Source organism: Pristis pectinata, chromosome 12, assembly GCF_009764475.1.
Source record: "Pristis pectinata isolate sPriPec2 chromosome 12, sPriPec2.1.pri, whole genome shotgun sequence".
Lineage (NCBI taxonomy): Eukaryota > Metazoa > Chordata > Chondrichthyes > Rhinopristiformes > Pristidae > Pristis > Pristis pectinata.
This window is the reverse complement of record NC_067416.1, coordinates 38,160,727-38,179,934: the sequence shown is the minus strand read 5'-3', so window position 1 is coordinate 38,179,934 and position 19,208 is coordinate 38,160,727. Positions and strand designations below refer to the sequence as shown.

Below are 19,208 nucleotides of genomic sequence, written 5' to 3'. Positions count from 1 at the left end.
TATGGCCTCTATTAGATGGAAAACCTATTTCCCAAAATGTTTTCCTCCTTAAAAATATCTACAACATCAGTGGGAATCTGCAAATCGCTTCCCTCCAAAAGGCATTGAAATTTTAAAATGAGAGTTTAGCAAGAGACATGGAGCTGGAATAAGCAAATGGAGATGTGGTACATTTCGGTCATGATCTAACTGAGCACAGAGTAGGCTTGAGGGGGTGAATCATCTTATCCAGATCTAAAGTTTACCATTGATAAGTTCAGTGAAAGAATTGATCCACTTTAAATCCTCTGTAAGTTCGCTGTACAAGTATCTGAACTTGACGATACAGAAGAGTTGGGCCTGAAGTAGTGGTATATATTTGATCTCATTCTGTAATTTCATTACAGAAAGGATTTACTCCACTCCACGTGGCTGCAAAGTATGGGAAAATGGAGGTAGCCAACCTCTTGCTTCAGAAGTCTGCGTCTCCCAATGCTTCCGGAAAGGTAATTGTGGCGCTCCTTTTTTAAACTGCTTATGTCAACATGGCTCAGTCGTAGACTTCCTCTGGAGACTGTCAGTTCAAATCTCACTCTAACACACTCCTGAGCACAAAATATTGGGTGACATGATGACGAGAGCTATGATGTTGATGAAATGTGAAAACAAGCTTTTACCTGCTTACTGGGGTGAATATAAAGGTCCCATGTTACCATTTAAAGAAGAACAAGGGAATTTCTGATATCCTGACCAACGTTTATCCTTCAAACAACACCTAAAAACACATGATCTAGTCATTCTCACATTGTTGGAACCATAGTGTGCACAAATTTCTTGCTACATTACATTACAACAGTGAATATACTTGAAGGGTGATTTATTGGCTGTAAAATCCTTTGGGACTTAATGATATCATGAAAGGTGCTATATAAATACCAGCTATTTGTTTTATTCTTCTTAGATATACGAGTCATCTAGTGGCTGACTGAGTTAATGCGTCATCTGGCCTGATGCTAAGCATATTGATTTGATTCACAGTCTGTAATACATTAAATCATAAAATATTTACGACACAGAAGGAGGCCATTCAGCTCATTGTGTCTGTACCAGCTCTATACCAGAGCACTCTGTTAATTAATTTTTAGTCAAGGTTATACGGGAATGATTACAACTATTACTCTTGTAGTAGCAAAACCAAAGGCTCAGCATTGGGGGTCCCCTGCCTCCCCTCCCTCTACAAGCGAAATATCACTAATTGTGCTGCCACGGTTTTTAAGTGCTCTTTGAAATCAAATGGTGTAGTCTGAACTAAGCAAAAAAGTGGCAATCACTTCTTTCCAGCTGAACTGTGAAATGAACTGAACAGGAAACACATGTGGTCAGGCTACAGCCTGTCACTGTGATCATATTTGAATATGTGTTAGCAATAAAAGAGTGTAATTGTTCTTCAGTGCTTGAGCTTTTTGTTTAGCCAACTTTCTTCTTTGTGGCTGCGTTCAGTCAGCACTTTATTTTATCGCATAAGCAGGCAAACGTAAGAATGAGAGTGACATAAATAGAAAAACACATTGTAGTAGAATGTCATGTTGAATATATCAGCTGTTGTCATCACTACTTTGTGATTGTCTCGCGTACTTGTTAACTGTGCAAACAACTGTTTGAAGCTGCCTGAAGTCTCCCATCATCGGTTTGCCCTGTTAAAGCTCTGTCATCCAAGACAGCTGCCAAGACACAATCAACTGCAGAGACGCAAGAGACCGCAGATGCTGGCATCTGGAGCAAAAAACGAACTGCTGGAGGAACTTATTGGGTCAGGCAGCATCTGTGGGAGCAAAGGGATGATCAATGTTTTGGGTCGAGACCCTGCATCAGGACTGAGAGCGTAAAGGGGGGGGTGGCCAGTATAAAGTGTCGAATCTCCCTTCGCCTCCACGGATGCTGCTTGACCTGCTGAGCGTCACCAGCAGTTTGTTTATTGCACACAATCAATTGTGCTTGTTGAATGACATTGTCTCCTGGTCCAGCAACAGCTCAGATTTTTAAATCTTTCTCCCTGTGCTTGAATCTCTCAATCACCGTGCCCTACTCAAACACTTGGAGGCATTGATATTCTTCCTTCCCTGGCCTCATACGCATCTCTGATTCAGTGAATGTAGTCAGGTTAATATAGTTTGCACACAATGTACAGGGTGATAAGTTCCATTGGAATCAACCGAGATGTTGAAGCGGAGATCGATTTGGTTTCAACAATTTGGATTTATGTAGTACAATAAACATGGTAAAATGGTTAATCAAGAAAAAAAGATGCTAAGCCTTCTAAGGAAGTATTAAGATAAGTGACAAAAAGATTGATTTATGGGGGTGGGTTTTAAAGGAATAGAAGGAGGTAAAGATGGTGAGAGGTTAAGAGAGAGACGTTTTAGACTAGGTGAATGAATGGTGGAGTAAATATGAAATGTACATTAAATCAGCCAGAGAAACAGTTTGAAATTACTCAAAAATTCCTGATTTGTTTGGTCTATCTTAAGTTCTCACTTTTCCTCCATTTTCTTTCAGAGCGGCCTAACTCCATTACATGTGGCAGCACACTATGATAACCAGAAGGTGGCACTGTTGTTATTGGACCAAGGAGCATCACCTCATGCAGCAGCAAAGGTACAGTGTACAGACAGCCAGGAGGCGGGAAGTAGCAACCTGTGTGGAGAATAATCACTGTGGGGTTTGCACGTTGGGACCAGGATGGCTTTTGGTTTACTTGTATGTACCTAGACAATAGGCTACTTGTTGGGAATGTCCTGAATATATCCAATGCAATGTCTTTAGAAATCAGTGATTGATGGTAGACCATGTTTGTGGTCTGATGTTTGGAAAACACAAGGGGATTATATTAAATGGATACGTGTTTTTGTTTTTTCAAACATTTGCTGATTACGTTGTATATCTGGAAGATGGTGAGATTGTTTAAAGTGTGTGGGAGAAGTTTCTGTTATCCTGTGTAATTCTGTCATCACTTCACATATCTTTCATTCACATGGATCTTAGTTGAATCCAGACTGAGATTTGTCTCTTGTCTCATTGTTGGTTGATTTCATCCTTGACCCAAACCTGATGGGATATCAAGATTAACAGCTGGATAACAAGGTGCAAGTCAACATGTAACTAGCTTTTGATTTCATTCAGAAAATGTTGTATTCTGTAGCTAGACCATCTCCATTATTTCCAGCATTTGGCAATCGATATCTGTGGACTATGTTTATCTAGATGTTATAATAGATGCTGCATGTGGATTTTGGTGATGAGTGAGGGATTTTGGTGGTCAAAAAGTTTAATCAATCAGTTGAAGTCCTGCTAATTATGAACGGGGCAGTAGTACATTTCTTTGGAAGTCATGCAGAACAGAGCAGAACGTAGAAAGGAACACCATTTGGGCTCAGTAGGCTCCCATCTGCATGCAGCTCAGAATACATTGGTTCCTTGACGTTAAGTTCAGTGTTACAAAGACCTTTTGGATGCAACTTGGATGGATGCAAATAAACCAGTTAAACTTAAACATGATACCTTATTGTGTGCCTTTCATTCTTGCCCTGTGAGCCTCTTTCCGGTCACGTTACCAATTTCTACAATATGATGTCATTATTACAGGAATAGAAAAAGACCATTCAGCTCCTTGAACTTGTTCCACCATTAACTTGGATCTTGGCTAATCTTATTCTTAATTTCATCAATACCAACTTTGGTTCTTTATCCCGTTCTGCTATTAGCAATCCAAAATCTACCAACTTCACTTCTGGAAATATCAACTTATATTCTCATCTGCTTAGGGGAGAATGCAGAAGATCTTATTACCATTTGTGTGAACGATTGCATCATAATAATAAAAACCTATCTCTAACTTGTTCTAGAGTCCCCTAGCAGAGGAAATAGTTTATATTTCAAATCCTTTGATTGTCTGAATCACATCCATTAGATTGACACTGTATTTTCTTTACCCAAGGAAATGCAAAGTTAGTATTACCTTTACCCTTATAGCCTCATCGTCATTCTGGTCAATCTCTTCTACTTTTAAGGCCAGTAAATCTTTCCTGAGGTGTAATGCCCTGATTGAAAACAATACTTCAGAAAGGGAGTTAACTAGGGCTTTATGTAACTGTCACATAACTTCCACCCCTTTGTATTTCCGCCCCCTAAATTTCTCTGTTTGTCCGTAGTTTCTACCCTTGCTGTTTAATCAATTTTCTGATTTGTCTATCATGGGTCCAAAGTTGAAGACACAACATTTTCTGCACATTAGGTGCCATTTGTCACAGGTTTACCCATTTATTTTATCTGACTTAAGTAAAAGCGGACAAAATTATCCATGCTGCTAGTTATAGCTGTGCCACTTTCTACAACCAGATACAAATGGAAAAATAGAGAGAGCACACACAGACAAGACAGATTGAATTTGATTTTTTTAAATTAATTTATAGTATTGCATGTTTTAATTCAACTATTCAAACTTGCACATCCATCTACCCAACTGCAATGCACATTACTCATGGCCCTTTGAATACAATAACATTATAACACAGGTACTGCTGCTATAACTACATTAACACAGGGAAAAAACAAGTAAGCAAGGATGAGAGAAAGATATTGAAGGTGTGGAGAAGGCACAGCTACCAATAGTACCTGCTCATTGTACTTTAAATAAATAAATAAAGTTGCAATTGAAGGAAGAGTCATGTTATCACTGACATTGTTCACTTTTTCATGAAACATTGAATTCAAAGACTGAACAGTGACATTAGAAGTGGAAGGAGGCACTGTTCAGGTCAAAGAAAATTGGCTACTCTTTCTTCAAACCACTTTATGGCTCCTCTATTACAGCACCTAATTATGCCTTCAGTGTTTTCTACAAAAGTCCATTCCCTGTATGTATTGATATTTAGGAAGAGAATGTATTCCTCTCATCAGTTCTTAGTTTACCAATCGCCAGTTTAAATTCTGTTCCTCTTGGTTCTGTTGTGAGCTTTTTCTGTAGCACTCTGTCGTGTGTTTTTTATGGTGGAAATGCTGGATCCTTTTACACTTTCATCATACCCGAACACCTTGACTCAAAGGATCAATTTTCAATTTACTCTGAATTGTTTTGCAACCAAAACAGAACATAGTATTTATGCGTGATTGTAATTTAACCAAATGCTCAGATTTTAAAGGCAACACATGCTTATTTCATAATATATTTCTGTATATTACCATGCTTTGTTAATTTTTGTACCACAATGATTGAAAATATTGTATTGAGTGACTTGGCCTTTCTAACTCATTATCCGTCGACATTTTACAAATTTTTCCAATGTCCCAACTGTGAGTTCCATGTTGTCAAGCAAGGTCCTAATCAATATGTACCAAAGATCCCTTGAGTTCATCAGTGAAGTCATTAGTCTGCTTGCAATGGCATAAATGAATTGCAGTTGCATCATCATTTGATAGGATATTTTAGGGCCATTCTCTGACCATTTTTGCACAACAAGGCCATGTTTTACAAAAAAAACAGCCTAACTCATTGCTGAATGGGTTTCAAACTATTGCAATAATTATCAGAACCTCAGTGTCCTGCATTTCAATTATTGGACTTTGCTTGACCCAAGCCTTTTAAAGCTTCTGATCATCAATTCTACCAGCGACCTACAGCTAAAAACCGAAAAATGACAGTCAGAACAATAGTGAAAGAATTGTGAAGCGCAACGTTTTGTACAGTGATTGGCTTTCTAAGTGTCTCAGAAATCTTTAGCTTCTCACCATTCCACCCATTTTCTAAAACAATTATTTTGTATTCATTTACAAATAAACTAAATTTGCATTAACGTAACCAAGTGACCTGTGTACTTGGGATTCTGAAAACAAGAAACCAATTAACTAAATGTTTGACAAAAAAATGCTTTAATCAAGAAAATACAGACCTTCTTCTGACAAATGATTGCAGTGACTAACACAATACCCTGAATAAGCTTTTAAACTTGCTGGATCAACTCACCTAATTTCAGTGGAAGAACTGATGGCCAAAACTGCAGCAGCTTCTCTCAATAAAATTGGAGTATTTTTTTTGTATAAATACTGTAAGTGAAGGACAGTAGTGTACATGAATCCATCTCAAATCACTTGGATTTAGTTGACAGGGGAGTTGCATGTTATTCCCACTCTGACTTGGAATAGCACTTTCATTAGATGTAGCCTTTGTTGTATTGCTGGGCTAAAATCATCTCCACTTTGCTGTGTCACCTACACAAGTTGGAAGCTATAGTGCTCTGATTTGAATTGGACTTTGTATGTTTACTCTTTATATCCACATAAACAGCTTCTTAAGGGGCTTTCAACCAAACTCTGTCTTCAGTTCCATGTATGGTCACTCTTTCAAAGTCACTGCCTCTTTTAAAGTGTGCTTCTCTATGTCTCTGCCTGGTCTAGATCAACCATGAGCATTGCCACTGGATGTTTGCCAATAAAATATATCAATTTTTTTGGCATTCATTGAGTAAGAATGGTGTAGTTTTCAAAAATAATGCAATATCAAGAACAGTACTATGGGAGGTGGAGGCTGGGAGGGGAGATTTCTTCAAATGCGATTTGCTAGCTGATGGATGTCCTTTGAATATGCTTTTAACATCATAGCCAGTTACGTCATCGGTCGAGGTCTGTTCTCTTGCATTCCTTTTTATAATCTGACTAGCAATAATAAAAATATTGTTTCACTCTCTCCTCCCACACCCCAGTCTTAATACCCAACCCAAAGAGTTACATGTGGTTAAAAAAGTTTTTTTTAAAATAAAAAAGAGTATATCTGTTTATCTTGAGTTCCTGGCCCATCTGTCTCTTCAAAATGGATCCATCAGTACATCCGGCTGAAAGTTGTCTGACTGATAAATGAATTGCAATGGGTGGTGTTTGATAGGCTACACACTGCTAGGATTGTCAGCTATGGTCAAATGTATTCCTGAAGATTTCATCGCATGACCTCCCACGCTCCTGCCATGATTGTTCATCATGTCTGTGAAGCACTGCCTTCTTTCTCAACTGGACAGCAAGCAAACTATTCACCACCCTTTTGGATGACTCTCGATGTCATTCAAACAGCCCTTTTCTCTGTCTGATATTTCTTTAACTGGTAAATAAAAGTTTCCAAGCATTTTTAAAAAATCTTTGCTTTTTTTCTAAGCTGCTGATTTTTCTCCCAGATTACTGGTGGCAGTGTCCTGCATGGAAATTCCAGGGTGATGCAGGGGGAGAGTCATCTTTTTGCAGCAAAAACCCAGCTCTTTGCATCTTTGGTGCAAAAAGGTGAATTAAAGAAGCAGATTTGTAGGTTTATTGAAAGATAAGTTGGTAGCAGTCGGTACCTTTCAACAGATGATGTTTGTGCATATTTTAGAAGCTGAAGACCAATTTTACCACAGGGAAGGGTAAATGTTGAATTGGTTAGCTCTTTAATCCCAGTTAGCAAGGTTTCTTTTTTTCTCTCTCTTACTCTTTTGTAGAATGGTTACACACCCCTGCACATAGCTGCCAAGAAGAATCAGATGGACATTGCAACAACACTACTGGAATATGGTGCTGACACCAATACAGTGACCAAGCAAGGCATTACCCCAGTACACCTTGCTGCACAGGAGGGGCACGTTGACATGGTATCCTTACTCTTGACTCGAAATGCCGATGTAAACCTCGGAAACAAGGTCAGTGGTCTATGAACTTCATTCCTCATGACCCAGCTTCTGCTTTTTTATTACTGTGCACGAGAATGAATTTTCATCTGCCATCACTCTCCAGTTCTACCCTACAATAAGTCGCTTGTCGAATGAATGTACAGAGGACAGAGAAAAATATCAAGTGGGAACAGACTGATGCACTTACTCGTCCATTTATCTTCCAACTGTCCAAACTTCCAACAAGTAACCAACCTACCCATTTCCTAAAAGATGCAAAGAAGCAGTGGAAAATCTGAGGGCAAATAAGTAAGAAAGATTCTTGGGGGATTTCCTCTTCAATCACCTGAGGAGATCACATCAACTGTGTATAACCTGTCAAACCCCTTGGTATTATATGACGCTATCTTTGCTACAGTCAGAAACGGATCCTACTCCCTCTTAGTCACAGAGTTCTGCAGCACAGAAACAGGCCCTTCGGCCCAACTCATCCATGCCAACCAAGTTGCCTGCCTGAGCTAGTCCCATTTGCCTGCATTTGGCCCATATCCCACTAAACATCTCCTGTCCATGAATCTGTCCAAATATCTTTTAAATGTTGTAATTGTACTTGTCTCTATCACTTCTTCTGGCAAGTCATTCCACATACCCACCACCCCAGCACTTCAACTTCCTCAGAAAACTAAGGAAATGTCCCCAACAGTCCTCACCAATTTTTGTAGATGTATTATAGAAAGCATCCTATCTGGATGCATCACGGCTTGGTATGGCAACTGCTCTGCCCGGGACTGCAAGAATTTGCAGAGAGTTGTGGACACAGCCCAGTCAATTACGAAAACCAGCTTCCCCTCCATTGACTCTGTCTACACTTCCCACTGCCTTGGGAAAGTAACCAACATAATCAAAGGCCCCTCCCATCCCAGACATTCTCTCTTCTCCCCCCTTCCATCGGGCAGAAGATACAAAAGCTTAAAAGCATGCACCACCAGGTTCTTCCTGCTTCTATCCCTCTGTTATCAGACTCTTGAACGCACCTCTTATACGATAAAAATGAACTCTTGATCTCTCAATCTGCCTCTTTGTGCTGCTTGCACCTTATTATCTACCTGCACTGCACGTTCTCTGTAACTGTAACTCTATATTCTGCATTCTGTTATTGCTTTTCCTTTTGTACCACCTCAATGTACTTATGTTTGGAATGATCTGTCTGGATAGCTTGCAAAACAAAGCTTTTCACTGTATCTTGGTACATGTGACAATAATAAAGCAATTACCAATTACTCTCTGTGTGGAAAAAAATTGACCCTCAGGTCCCCTTTAAATCTTTCCCCTCTCACCTTATATCTATGCCCTACCCTGGGGAAAAAATCTCTGCCCATTCACCTTATCTATGCCTCTCATGATTTTATGTACCTGTATAAGGTCACCCTTCACTCATCTGTGCTCCAGGGAAAAAAGCGCCAGTCTCTCCTTATTACTCAAGCCCTCCAGTCCCAGTAACATCCTTGTGAATCCTTGAATGCCTAACAATGGGTTTTTATTAATATGGCAACATCACGTTAGTGGATAGCATCAATGGGCCACTCGCATGTTTGAGCACCAATGTGTAGTGTGTTGGACAGGTTTGATTTGAGCAAATCTTTCTTAAGTTGAGTTGCACTTTGTGCTAAAGGCACTTTGTGAAGGAAGGGTGTAGAATGCAGAATGTGTGGAAATTCATCCTTTGTTGTCTGTGTTCTATGTGTCTTCAGTTCACCTTCTTCAGTCCGGTTTCGCTTGGTTCAATTGTTACTTGATGGCATGTTTAGCATTTACATTCCAGGGCAATAGGTGTTCCTAAGAGACCAACACAGCTTATCACAAGAATTGCCTGATAGAGCAGCATCGATGAGGGTAGTGCAGTAGATGTGGTCTACGCGGATTTTAGTAAGGCATTTGACAAGGTTCCACATGGTAGGCTTCTTCAGAAGGTCAGAGGGTATGGGATCCAGGGAAGCTTGGCCATGTGGATTCAGAATTGGCTTGCCTGTAGAAAGCAGAGGGTCATGGTGGAGGGAGTGCATTCAGATTAGAGGGCTGTGACTAGTGGTGTCCCACAAGGATCGGTTCTGGGACCTCTGCTTTTCATGATTTTTATTAATGACTTGGATGAGGGGGTAGAAGGGTGGGTTGTCAAGTTTGCAGACGACACGAAGGTCGGTGGTGTCGTGAATAGTGTGAAGGATTGTCAAAGATTACAGAGGGACATTGATAGGATGCAGAGCTGGGCTGAGAAGTGGCAGATGAAGTTCAATCCGGAGAAGTGTGAGGTGGTACACTTTGGAAGGACAAACTCCAAGGCAGAATACAAAGTTAATGGCAGGATTCTGGGTGGTGTGGAGGAGCAGAGGGATCTGGGGGTTCATATCCACAGATCCTGAAAGTTGCTTCACAGGTGGATAGGGTAGTTAAGAAAGCTTATGGGATGTTATCACTCATAACTCGTGGGATCGAGTTTAAGTGCCGCGAGGTAATGATGCAGCTCTACAAAACTGTGGTTAGACCACACTTAGAGTACAGTGTCCAGTTCTGGTCGCCTCATTATAGGAAGGATGTGGAAGCGTTGGAGAGGGCGCAGGGGAGATCTACCAGGATGCTGCCTGGTTTAGAGAGTATGCATTATGAGGAGAGGCTAAGGGAGCTAGGGCTTTACTCTTTGGAGAGAAGGAGGATGAAGGGAGACATGATAGAGGTGTACAAAATATTAAGAGGAATAGATAGAGTAGACAGCCAGCGCCTCTTTCCCAGGGCACCAGTGGTCAATACAAGAGGGCATGGCTTTAAAGTAATGGGTGGGAAGTTCAAGGGAGATGTCAGAGGAAGGTTTTTTACCCAGAGAGTGGTTGGGGTATGGAATGCACTGCCTGGGGTGGTGGAGGCAGGTACCTTGGTCAAATTCAAGAGATTGCTAGATAAGCATATGGAGGAATTTAAAATGGGGGATATGGGGGAGGTAGAGGTTAGATAATCTTAGGCGAGGTTTAGGAGTTGGCACAACGTTGTGGGCCGAAGGGCCTGTATTGTGCTGTACTGTTCTGTGCTTCTATGATTGTTGGAATCAGAATGAATTGCCAGTCTTCATTTCAAGCAAAGGATGTTGATAAGTTGGGGAAATTAGAACGTGGGGAGGGAGGTTGGGTGGAAGCAAAATATTTATCTACCATATGCTAAAAATTTCAGGGATGAAATTCAACATTAGTGGCAAGGCATAAAATATCATGGCTTCCAGGTAGTATACCCCTTCAGTTTATCTTTTTAGCTGTGTTGTGTTTCCTCTGTTGTTTAGTTTCACCCCATTGCCTATGTGCCCATTTCCTGTTAACTTTTTTTCATTATAAGTTCATCTACCGGTGGATGTGGCTGTAAATTTGTCACTCTAAATACTGTTCATCCCAGCACTCCACCCGATTTTCCTGGTGACTGTGTTGCATCTCAGTGACCTGCGCGCAAGTCAGTCTGTGTGTATAGCCCCAGAAATGAATTGCTCAATGCAGTAATAGTGCTGTTGCATCTGCATCAAAGATACTGACTTAAAATTACACTCTTTATAAAGTCTACCTCCATCGATCAGTCATGTCCAAGGAAAGCTTTCCTTAGGGCAAGGTCTTCACAAGACATAACAGTGGTGAAATACGTAACAATGAACAAAATACATAAATGCAGCTCATTTTTCCTCTACCCACTTTTAGCAATTGAATATCGTCCATCCTCTTCAGACTGATTTAGACAAACCACTGATACATATCTGCATCTCAACTTTTGATCTTGTTGCACTTGAAAAAAGATATCCTGGCTCAACATTAAATATTCATTGCCACAGAGTTGTAGTTAAAGTGGAAAATAATCAGCATTACACATGCATTGTTTACAGTTTACCTACACAGCCTGTGCTGTTGTAACAAATTGCAGTGAAGGTAACTAGTAATCTTGTTGGAAGGTCTGATGGCTGCTCCATTGACAGTATCCAACTTGGATTTGCAGAGTGGTCTAACACCCCTTCATTTGGCTGCTCAAGAGGATCGAGTGAATGTTGCCGAAGTACTAGTTAATCAGGGAGCTGCTATTGATCCACAAACTAAGGTAAGGACTTGTAAATACCTGTTTGTTTTTCAACTGAATTTGAAGCTGAAATTTCACATGAAGATGCTTCAGAGCATTTGCCTGGTTCTCTATCAGCTAGTGGTGCAGGAGATAAAATGTTTAATTATGGGAGAAGATAGCACCATTTAAAGAAAGAAAGATATATGTCCCAAAGCATTTAACAGTCAGCCAATGCTTTTGAAATGTAATCACTATTTTAATATGCAAGTAAAGTGACCAATTTGGGGAACACTCAAGTCCCATAGACAGCACAAAAACCTGTGACCAGATAACAAGGCACAATATCATGCGGGTAATTGAGAAGATCTAAAATCACAGTTGAGATTCTTGGAGGAAGCTACTCTGGAACAAACGTAATTAAATTTGTTTATTTTCTTTGAGAATCTAGATCACTTCATTAAAAAGAATGCTTGTCTTCCTGGCCAGTACTGACTAGCCAGCATTGGTTTTGATCTGACAACATCACAGAGGGAATGTTCACCAGTGGACTAAAGTTAAGCTGGGCTCAGGTGTGGAGGGCGACTGTTCGATTATATTTGCAGAGATTTGTCAGCTCTGGATTAAATCTATGGCTCCAGGCATACAACGCCTTAACATATCAGAGATTTTAATATGGGCATTCATTTGTTTGAAACAATGATATCACAGTGCAATTGAGCTGCACTATCTATTGTATTTCCTGCCGCTGAATTTCCCAGTGGAAGATTAAATAGTGTTGCTTTTATTTTGTAGATGGGTTATATTCCACTCCATGTAGCATGCCACTATGGGAATGTGAAGATGGTCAACTTTCTTCTGCAACATAACTCTAAAGTGAATGCCAAGACAAAGGTTGGCTCACTTTACCTGAATATTTACACCTGATATAACTAAACCTTTTCATCTTGTGCCACATTAACACACCCTTTCTTCTTGCCTTACTCCAGAACGGATACACCCCTCTCCACCAGGCTGCACAGCAAGGGCATACACACATTATAAACATCCTCCTCCAGCACGGTGCCTCTCCAGATGAAGTCACAGTGGTAAGCAGACGTTCACTTGCAGGGAATTGGTTTTCCTCCAGTTAACTGATTCCTGGTGTTACGAACCAGCAACAAAAGAAACACACTCAGTCGTGATTCAGTGTTAAAAACTTTTTTATTAATCACTACTTATGATAGTAAGAAAAATAAAAGTTAAAATGTTAGTATGTTAGAAGTAAAAATGTTAAACCTTGAACATTAACCCCAAAAACTAAACTCTTCGTGTGTGTGTGTGGCAACGTCCCAAACTCCAAGTCCAGGAATGGTTCTTAAAGTTCAGTTCCGCAAGCCATAAGGTGAAACATGAGCAAAGGCTTCTTCAACAACCACCGTTGTCTGAAGCTAAGATGTAGATGTAGAGAACATAGAGAGAGTAATTACGAAATCCAAATGTTCCACGATGGAACCCAAACGACACCTCAGTGTTTACTCGGTAGTAACTTCCTCACCCTGAAAAGCATCCGATTCGTGGTCGTCCACACAAGTACCTGTTTCCTTCTACAGGTCAGCAACAAAGTGAACTCCACCGGATTACTTCCAATTTCCATACGTCGATTGCAGTGACAGACAGAGTTATTGTTTCTCGTCCATCGATAGAGAAACTAGCAGGCTGGTGTCTCTCTCCCTTTTCTCTCTCTCTCTCTCCCTCTTCAACTTTGACTGACCTCTTCAACAACGTCATTACGTCCTTTATCTTCTGTTGACATAAGCACGCCCCCCCCCCCCCCCACACACACACACACACACACACACACAACTAAATCTATCTTAAAGGGACATTCACCGAGTCCGTAACACTGGATAAATAAGGTGCTGTATCATCAAATGACTTTCATTAAATACGAAAAAGGGAAGACTTAACATATAGTGGAGAGCTGATCTTCACCAAATACAGAAGGGTTTTATAAACCATAGCTGGATAGTGTACAGCTGAGTAATAATGTTAAATTGACTAAATAGCTAGAGGTGTGGTCAGTCCAACTAATTCAACCCTTTTATCCGACTGAGTTTTTGCTGCATTGGATATACGTTCTACATTATACTGTTGTCTTGCTTGTGCCTGGTCTTTTTTTTCACTTGTGTATTCCTGGAATGTGGATGCGACTGGTAACTGGAATTTATTGCCCGCCCGTAACTCCCCCTGAATTGTGACTTGCTGGGTGATTTTAAACAGGCATTTCTGAGTCAACCACATTGCTGGATCTTGCACCACACAAGTAAGAATGGCACATTTCCTTCCTGAAATGGTCCTGGTAAACCAGATGCATTTTTGGAACAGGCAGTTAGTTTCAGGATCATCATTACATTCCAGCTTTTTATTTCAGAATCATTTGATTAACTTAAATTTAAATGCCCCAGCTCCTGTGATGAGTTTGAATTTATATCACGTTGTCAGTCCAAGTTTCTGGAGTACTAGTCCAGTAAGCACTGTGTAATTGTGCCCCAGCCACTCTTTTGCTGGGCAATAATGTTAATTATTAATTAACAATTAATATGCTTGAGGTGTGGTCAGTAAAGTATTGCAGCTATGCATAGAATGCTTTAACCAATCCCTCAGTACCTGGAATGGGAAGCTTGTCAAATGTAATATAGCTATCTGTTATCTCTGGGTACTGTGTAAAAGTCAGAGTATGCAGGATGCTGGAGTAGGAATTATCCCATTTATAAAATATGATGGAAGGATGCAGAGTATTCATATCAGAGATCAATTAAAAGACAACATTAAATTGAGATTCTCAAAAACTTCCTCACACTTGGTAATATATTCCTCGTGTGACGGCTCAGTGGAAGGAGGCAAATTTCGGAAGCACTACTGGCACCATTGACCCACAGTGATACAATATCTCAGAAACAGGGCTTTTCCTTAATTTATCCTTTTATCCCCTTAAGTTCCTTTTTTCAAATAAATTCTAAGTTTCTCCAAAAGAATCACAAATGTTGTGGGCTAGTTAACATGCATGCTCGTTAGAAAATTGCATGCCAATTTAAAGAATGGGAAACAAGCAGGGTTTTGCCAATAGCAATAACAGGAAAACTAGGAAAATTAATATTTTTATGTTAGTCAATATGTTTGTGTTTAAATGTGTATTTTCAAGAAACCTAGCAAGAGAAAGAATACAATATTGGGGCAATTTAAGTTCTTGGTCTGTGCAAAGTAGACAAACAGGAACTCTAGCAAGCTCTTTCTCTCTCCTTCTCTCTTTCTCATGCATAATTTCTTGCTTGTGGACTCAGTCTCTCCGATTCTATTCAGTTTTGATTAAAGCCGATTAGACGACATAGAACATATTTCAATATACTTTTTCACAGGGAAACCATCCTATGGTGAGGAAAAGGGGAGTTGTTTTTTAAAGCATATTCAGATAAATCTGTGAATTTATCAGAATTTTAAAGAGATGTATTTTACAAAATTATAATCTCAAAAGTTGTTTCTGAATCATCACTACTTAATTTTTCTCTCTTGTGTTATGATAATCTGTTTCTATTTTAGAATGGAAATACTGCTTTGGCCATTGCTAGGCGGCTAGGTTATATCTCGGTGGTTGATACGCTGAAGGTGGTTACTGAGGAAACCTTGACAACCACGATGGTAAATTCAATTTCAGTCTGGTCTACCTTTCACATTGTGTACTGTAGTCATATATGACTTGGATTTTATTAAAGTGCCGTCTTAAATGGTGCAGTTGAATACAAAGTAATAGAACTGGTCAGAAACAATTCCCAACTCTCTCTCTGTCTAAAACATTGCATTCTTCCACAGTTTGTGACAGAGAAACATAAACTCAATGTTCCTGAAACCATGAATGAGGTTCTGGATGTATCAGATGATGAAGGTAAGCCAATCATAATCTACTTTAGTCCTTGTTCCTCTCCTTTGGTTCTCATATCTTGCCTTTTTCTCTCCTCTCATTCACTTTTCCCCATTACCCTACTGTCCTGTCCCATGCTTCCTGAATATTGGTCCTTTATCCTCTTTTCTGATATAGGCCTTTTCTCAATTGTATATAATTTCCAGCTCCCATTTAGAGCCTTTGCTGGAGTTCTTGATAGTCGATACAGTATATTTGCCCAAAAGCTTACGCTTCCAGAAATCCTTTAGAGCATTGGTTTCATAATTAGAGGTCATATCCCTCAGATGGGTCACTGGATATTTAAAAAATGGATCATTATCTCCACTCGTTTAAATAAAAGCTGGTCCACAGACAAAAGAACTTATTATTATTGGGTTGCATAAGTGAACCATTTGCCTGGGGGGAAAAAATTTAAAAACCACTGCTTTGAAGGATCTACATTTTGAAAAAACATTTGCCCAGTGTTAAATTCAAAGAATAATTTCTTCGAGCACATTGCACTCTGTGATTTCTACAGACTCTCTAGCCATGTTTTAGTAAGAACTCAGAATGATTTTGGTAATATCGTGATCTTTGTTCAAACCACACAGTTCATAAAGCCAGTGTTCCTGAAAATTTCATTGAAGCCGAGTATTTGTCAGATGGTGAAGAAGGTATTTTTTTTTCTTTGTTGCTCTGGTGGTTTAATATATTGCATATGTGTTTAAAGTTGTTACTAATGCATTGACACCACTTCCTTGCTGGCTGCCCAGGTTCTGCTTGCTGTGCCTGAAACTAAACCCTAAACCTGAATGTGTGCAGGGCTGGGATCTTACAGAGTATGAGTTGGCCAGACTGCTTGCTGAGCTACAATTGTGGGGTAACTGCAACTCTAGTCTTAACTAATCTTTATATTCAGCAGGTTATGGTGGTTTAACATCAGCCGCACAATTCTTTCTGAAAGATATGAACAGAAACGACCATACTTACTTTCTGTGGAACGTTATGCTTCCAGAATCCTTTCAGAGAAACTGAGTGCCCAGTTCGCCCATTAGTAAGTTCTAGGGCAGTATTTTTGGAATCGAACTAACACGAAGGTGAAAGTAATTCTACAGGCACAAATTGATCTGAAACCACACAAGTTGACTCAAAATGTTTTGAATTTTCTTATCCCTGGGAGTCTGAAATGGGTATTCCCTCAGTGTCTTACTCTGACTCTGCCTGCTTTTTTAAAAAATTGGTATTAATACACTGGATTTGGGCATCATTGACAAGACAGTGAATATCCCTAAATGTCCTTGAGAGGATAATGCTAGGTCTCTTCCTTGAACTACAGCAATCTGATAATGACAGCACTCCCATTGTACAGGCTAAAAGAGATTTCCAAGATTTTACCCCAGCAAGGTAAGGGAAAAGGCACTCGTGTCGAGATGATGTGAAATGTGGAAGGAAATTGGCAGTGGTGGTGCCTCAAATGCCTGCTCTCTTTGCCTCTACTTCTTGGGTGTGGAGTTGCTTTGAAGAAGCTTCAGTGTACCTTGCAGAGGGTACACTCTGCATCTCGTGTACATCAGTGTTCGAGGAGACAAACACCTTAGTGTTGATGGGTTGATGCTTAACTGAACGATTTTGTTCTGGATGGTGTTGATGCTGCATTTATCCCAGTAAGTGGAAAGTATTCCTGATGTGCTTTCGAGCTGGTGGAAAGGCTTTGGAAGTCAGGAGGGGAGTCACTTACTGCAGATATTGAAATCTCTGTCATGTACTTGCAGCCACAGCGTTTATATAATCATCCCAGTTAAGTTTCTGGTCAGTGCCCATCACAGCTTGCTGTGGATGAGGGATTTGATGATGATAATGCCTCAGAAGAGTCACACAGTCTGCTTCTGACCAGACTGCAGCTTTAAACAGCATACAGATTTGAGAATGTGGTGAGAATGGAATCATCTGATAAATGATAGATGATTTGATATCAAACTGAAATTTAGAACCATAAAAACTGTAAAACATTTCACCAGAAACTGCCCATCATTCACAGTTAACAATGAGCAGGAAATTACGAGAGTGCCATAACTTGACTTTAATTCAAACAGGTGTATAAATCAACAGTAATCAATGAATTTGTAAGAGTGGAACCAATCCAGAAGGATTAGAGGTTAACCTTTTTGCTCAGATGCTGAGCTGGGGTACAAGGTAGAGATGCACCTCTTCCTTCCCTTAATGTGTTGCAGTATCTAGGCAGTCTGTATCTGAATCAGACTTCAGTCATACTTCATAAGGTGATGAAGAATCACAACGTGATTGGTGTAACTGTGGTTTACAGCGTCAGGAGAAGCAAATGAGAATGAAGATCAACAGGAATAGATCTTTTCCAGTGGCTGCAATGTATTTGTTATCAGTGAGGACAAGGAAAATGGACCATCAGAATGTTGACTATGGCATCTTAGAGCCGAGGGTTCTTGAAAGTGGGAAGGAGAAGAGAGAGAAAATTATGTTGGTTAGTGGGAGGTCTCAATAATCAGATAGACGATATCCTTTTGCAATCAATATTGAAGTGTCTGTAGGCTTTTTTGTGTTGCTGATGTACAAGCAAAGAACAGAGGTAGAGCTATGAACAGAATATTCTTTATTGAAAGTAGTAACTCCTCATGAAACAGCAGCATCTGGTACAACAATGTGCCAAGATCAAACCACATCATAGATTCAGTTTCTTATACTTGTATACACTCCACTACATACCCTTTCAAACAAAAATAAGCCATTACCTGTTTGCATACATAATTATCCAAACAATTAACATTATCTAAAGGCAAATCTAAATTCAATCAACTGTAAATTCACACATTTGGTATCTTTGTTCACTGCAAACTGCACCTTCTCCAGATACTAGTAATTTCGGTGGATCACCCCTCCAGATAGGCCTCACGTGTAGCTGTCTCACATCCTGTTCTGTAACTGTTACTGCAACATAATTGCCTTTATAACTGTGAATATCTTATCTTACATATTATTCATCATCATCTTCTTAGTTATTTGCATATACAAAACTGTTGAAAGAAAGCAACACTGAGGCTAATAAGCCTTATCAGTGATTATATCAGCTACGGTTATGTTTTGAATTTTGTACCTTATTGGATACCAGGAATAGTCACAATAATTTCTTCTTTAGTTGCTTCTTATGGCTCTCCATCTTTGTACAGCTGCCTTGGTGTTGTTTTGTATCCATGACCCCATTCTGACTCCCTACAAACACCAGCCCTTCCCTCGTTCCTGTTGTCCCTTTTGAAGTCACACCATCATCTCAACTGACCTGACCTTCTCTTTCTGCATTGGCTCCAAGGCGTTCAATTCTGTTTATGACTGCTTTGGCTCTGTACTGCTGCACTCTAGTCACACTGTATTGGGCTTGCCTTTAGTAAGTTTGCACCTGCTGTGATATCTCTCATAGGTTCCTCAAAGCTTTGGAGCTGCCTTCACATTGCAAAGAAATCTTTTCATTAATAGTTCGATTCAATCAGCAGTTGATTTGATCCATTAAGCAATCTTTT

The 19,208-nt window shown here is 39.9% G+C and overlaps 1 protein-coding gene across 1 annotated transcript in view; it reads left to right on the top strand.

Annotated features, from left to right (window-relative positions):
• The window catches only part of ank3b (ankyrin 3b), a 422,959-nt gene that overhangs the window by 284,515 nt on the left and 119,236 nt on the right, over window positions 1-19,208 (top strand). Inside the window, exons 15-23 of the mRNA XM_052027524.1 lie at window positions 387-485; window positions 2,536-2,634; window positions 7,497-7,694; window positions 11,685-11,783; window positions 12,537-12,635; window positions 12,731-12,829; window positions 15,321-15,419; window positions 15,591-15,663; window positions 16,272-16,334. Coding sequence (XP_051883484.1) covers window positions 387-485; window positions 2,536-2,634; window positions 7,497-7,694; window positions 11,685-11,783; window positions 12,537-12,635; window positions 12,731-12,829; window positions 15,321-15,419; window positions 15,591-15,663; window positions 16,272-16,334 — 928 coding nt within the window. The remainder of the gene's footprint in view (window positions 1-386; window positions 486-2,535; window positions 2,635-7,496; window positions 7,695-11,684; window positions 11,784-12,536; window positions 12,636-12,730; window positions 12,830-15,320; window positions 15,420-15,590; window positions 15,664-16,271; window positions 16,335-19,208) is intronic.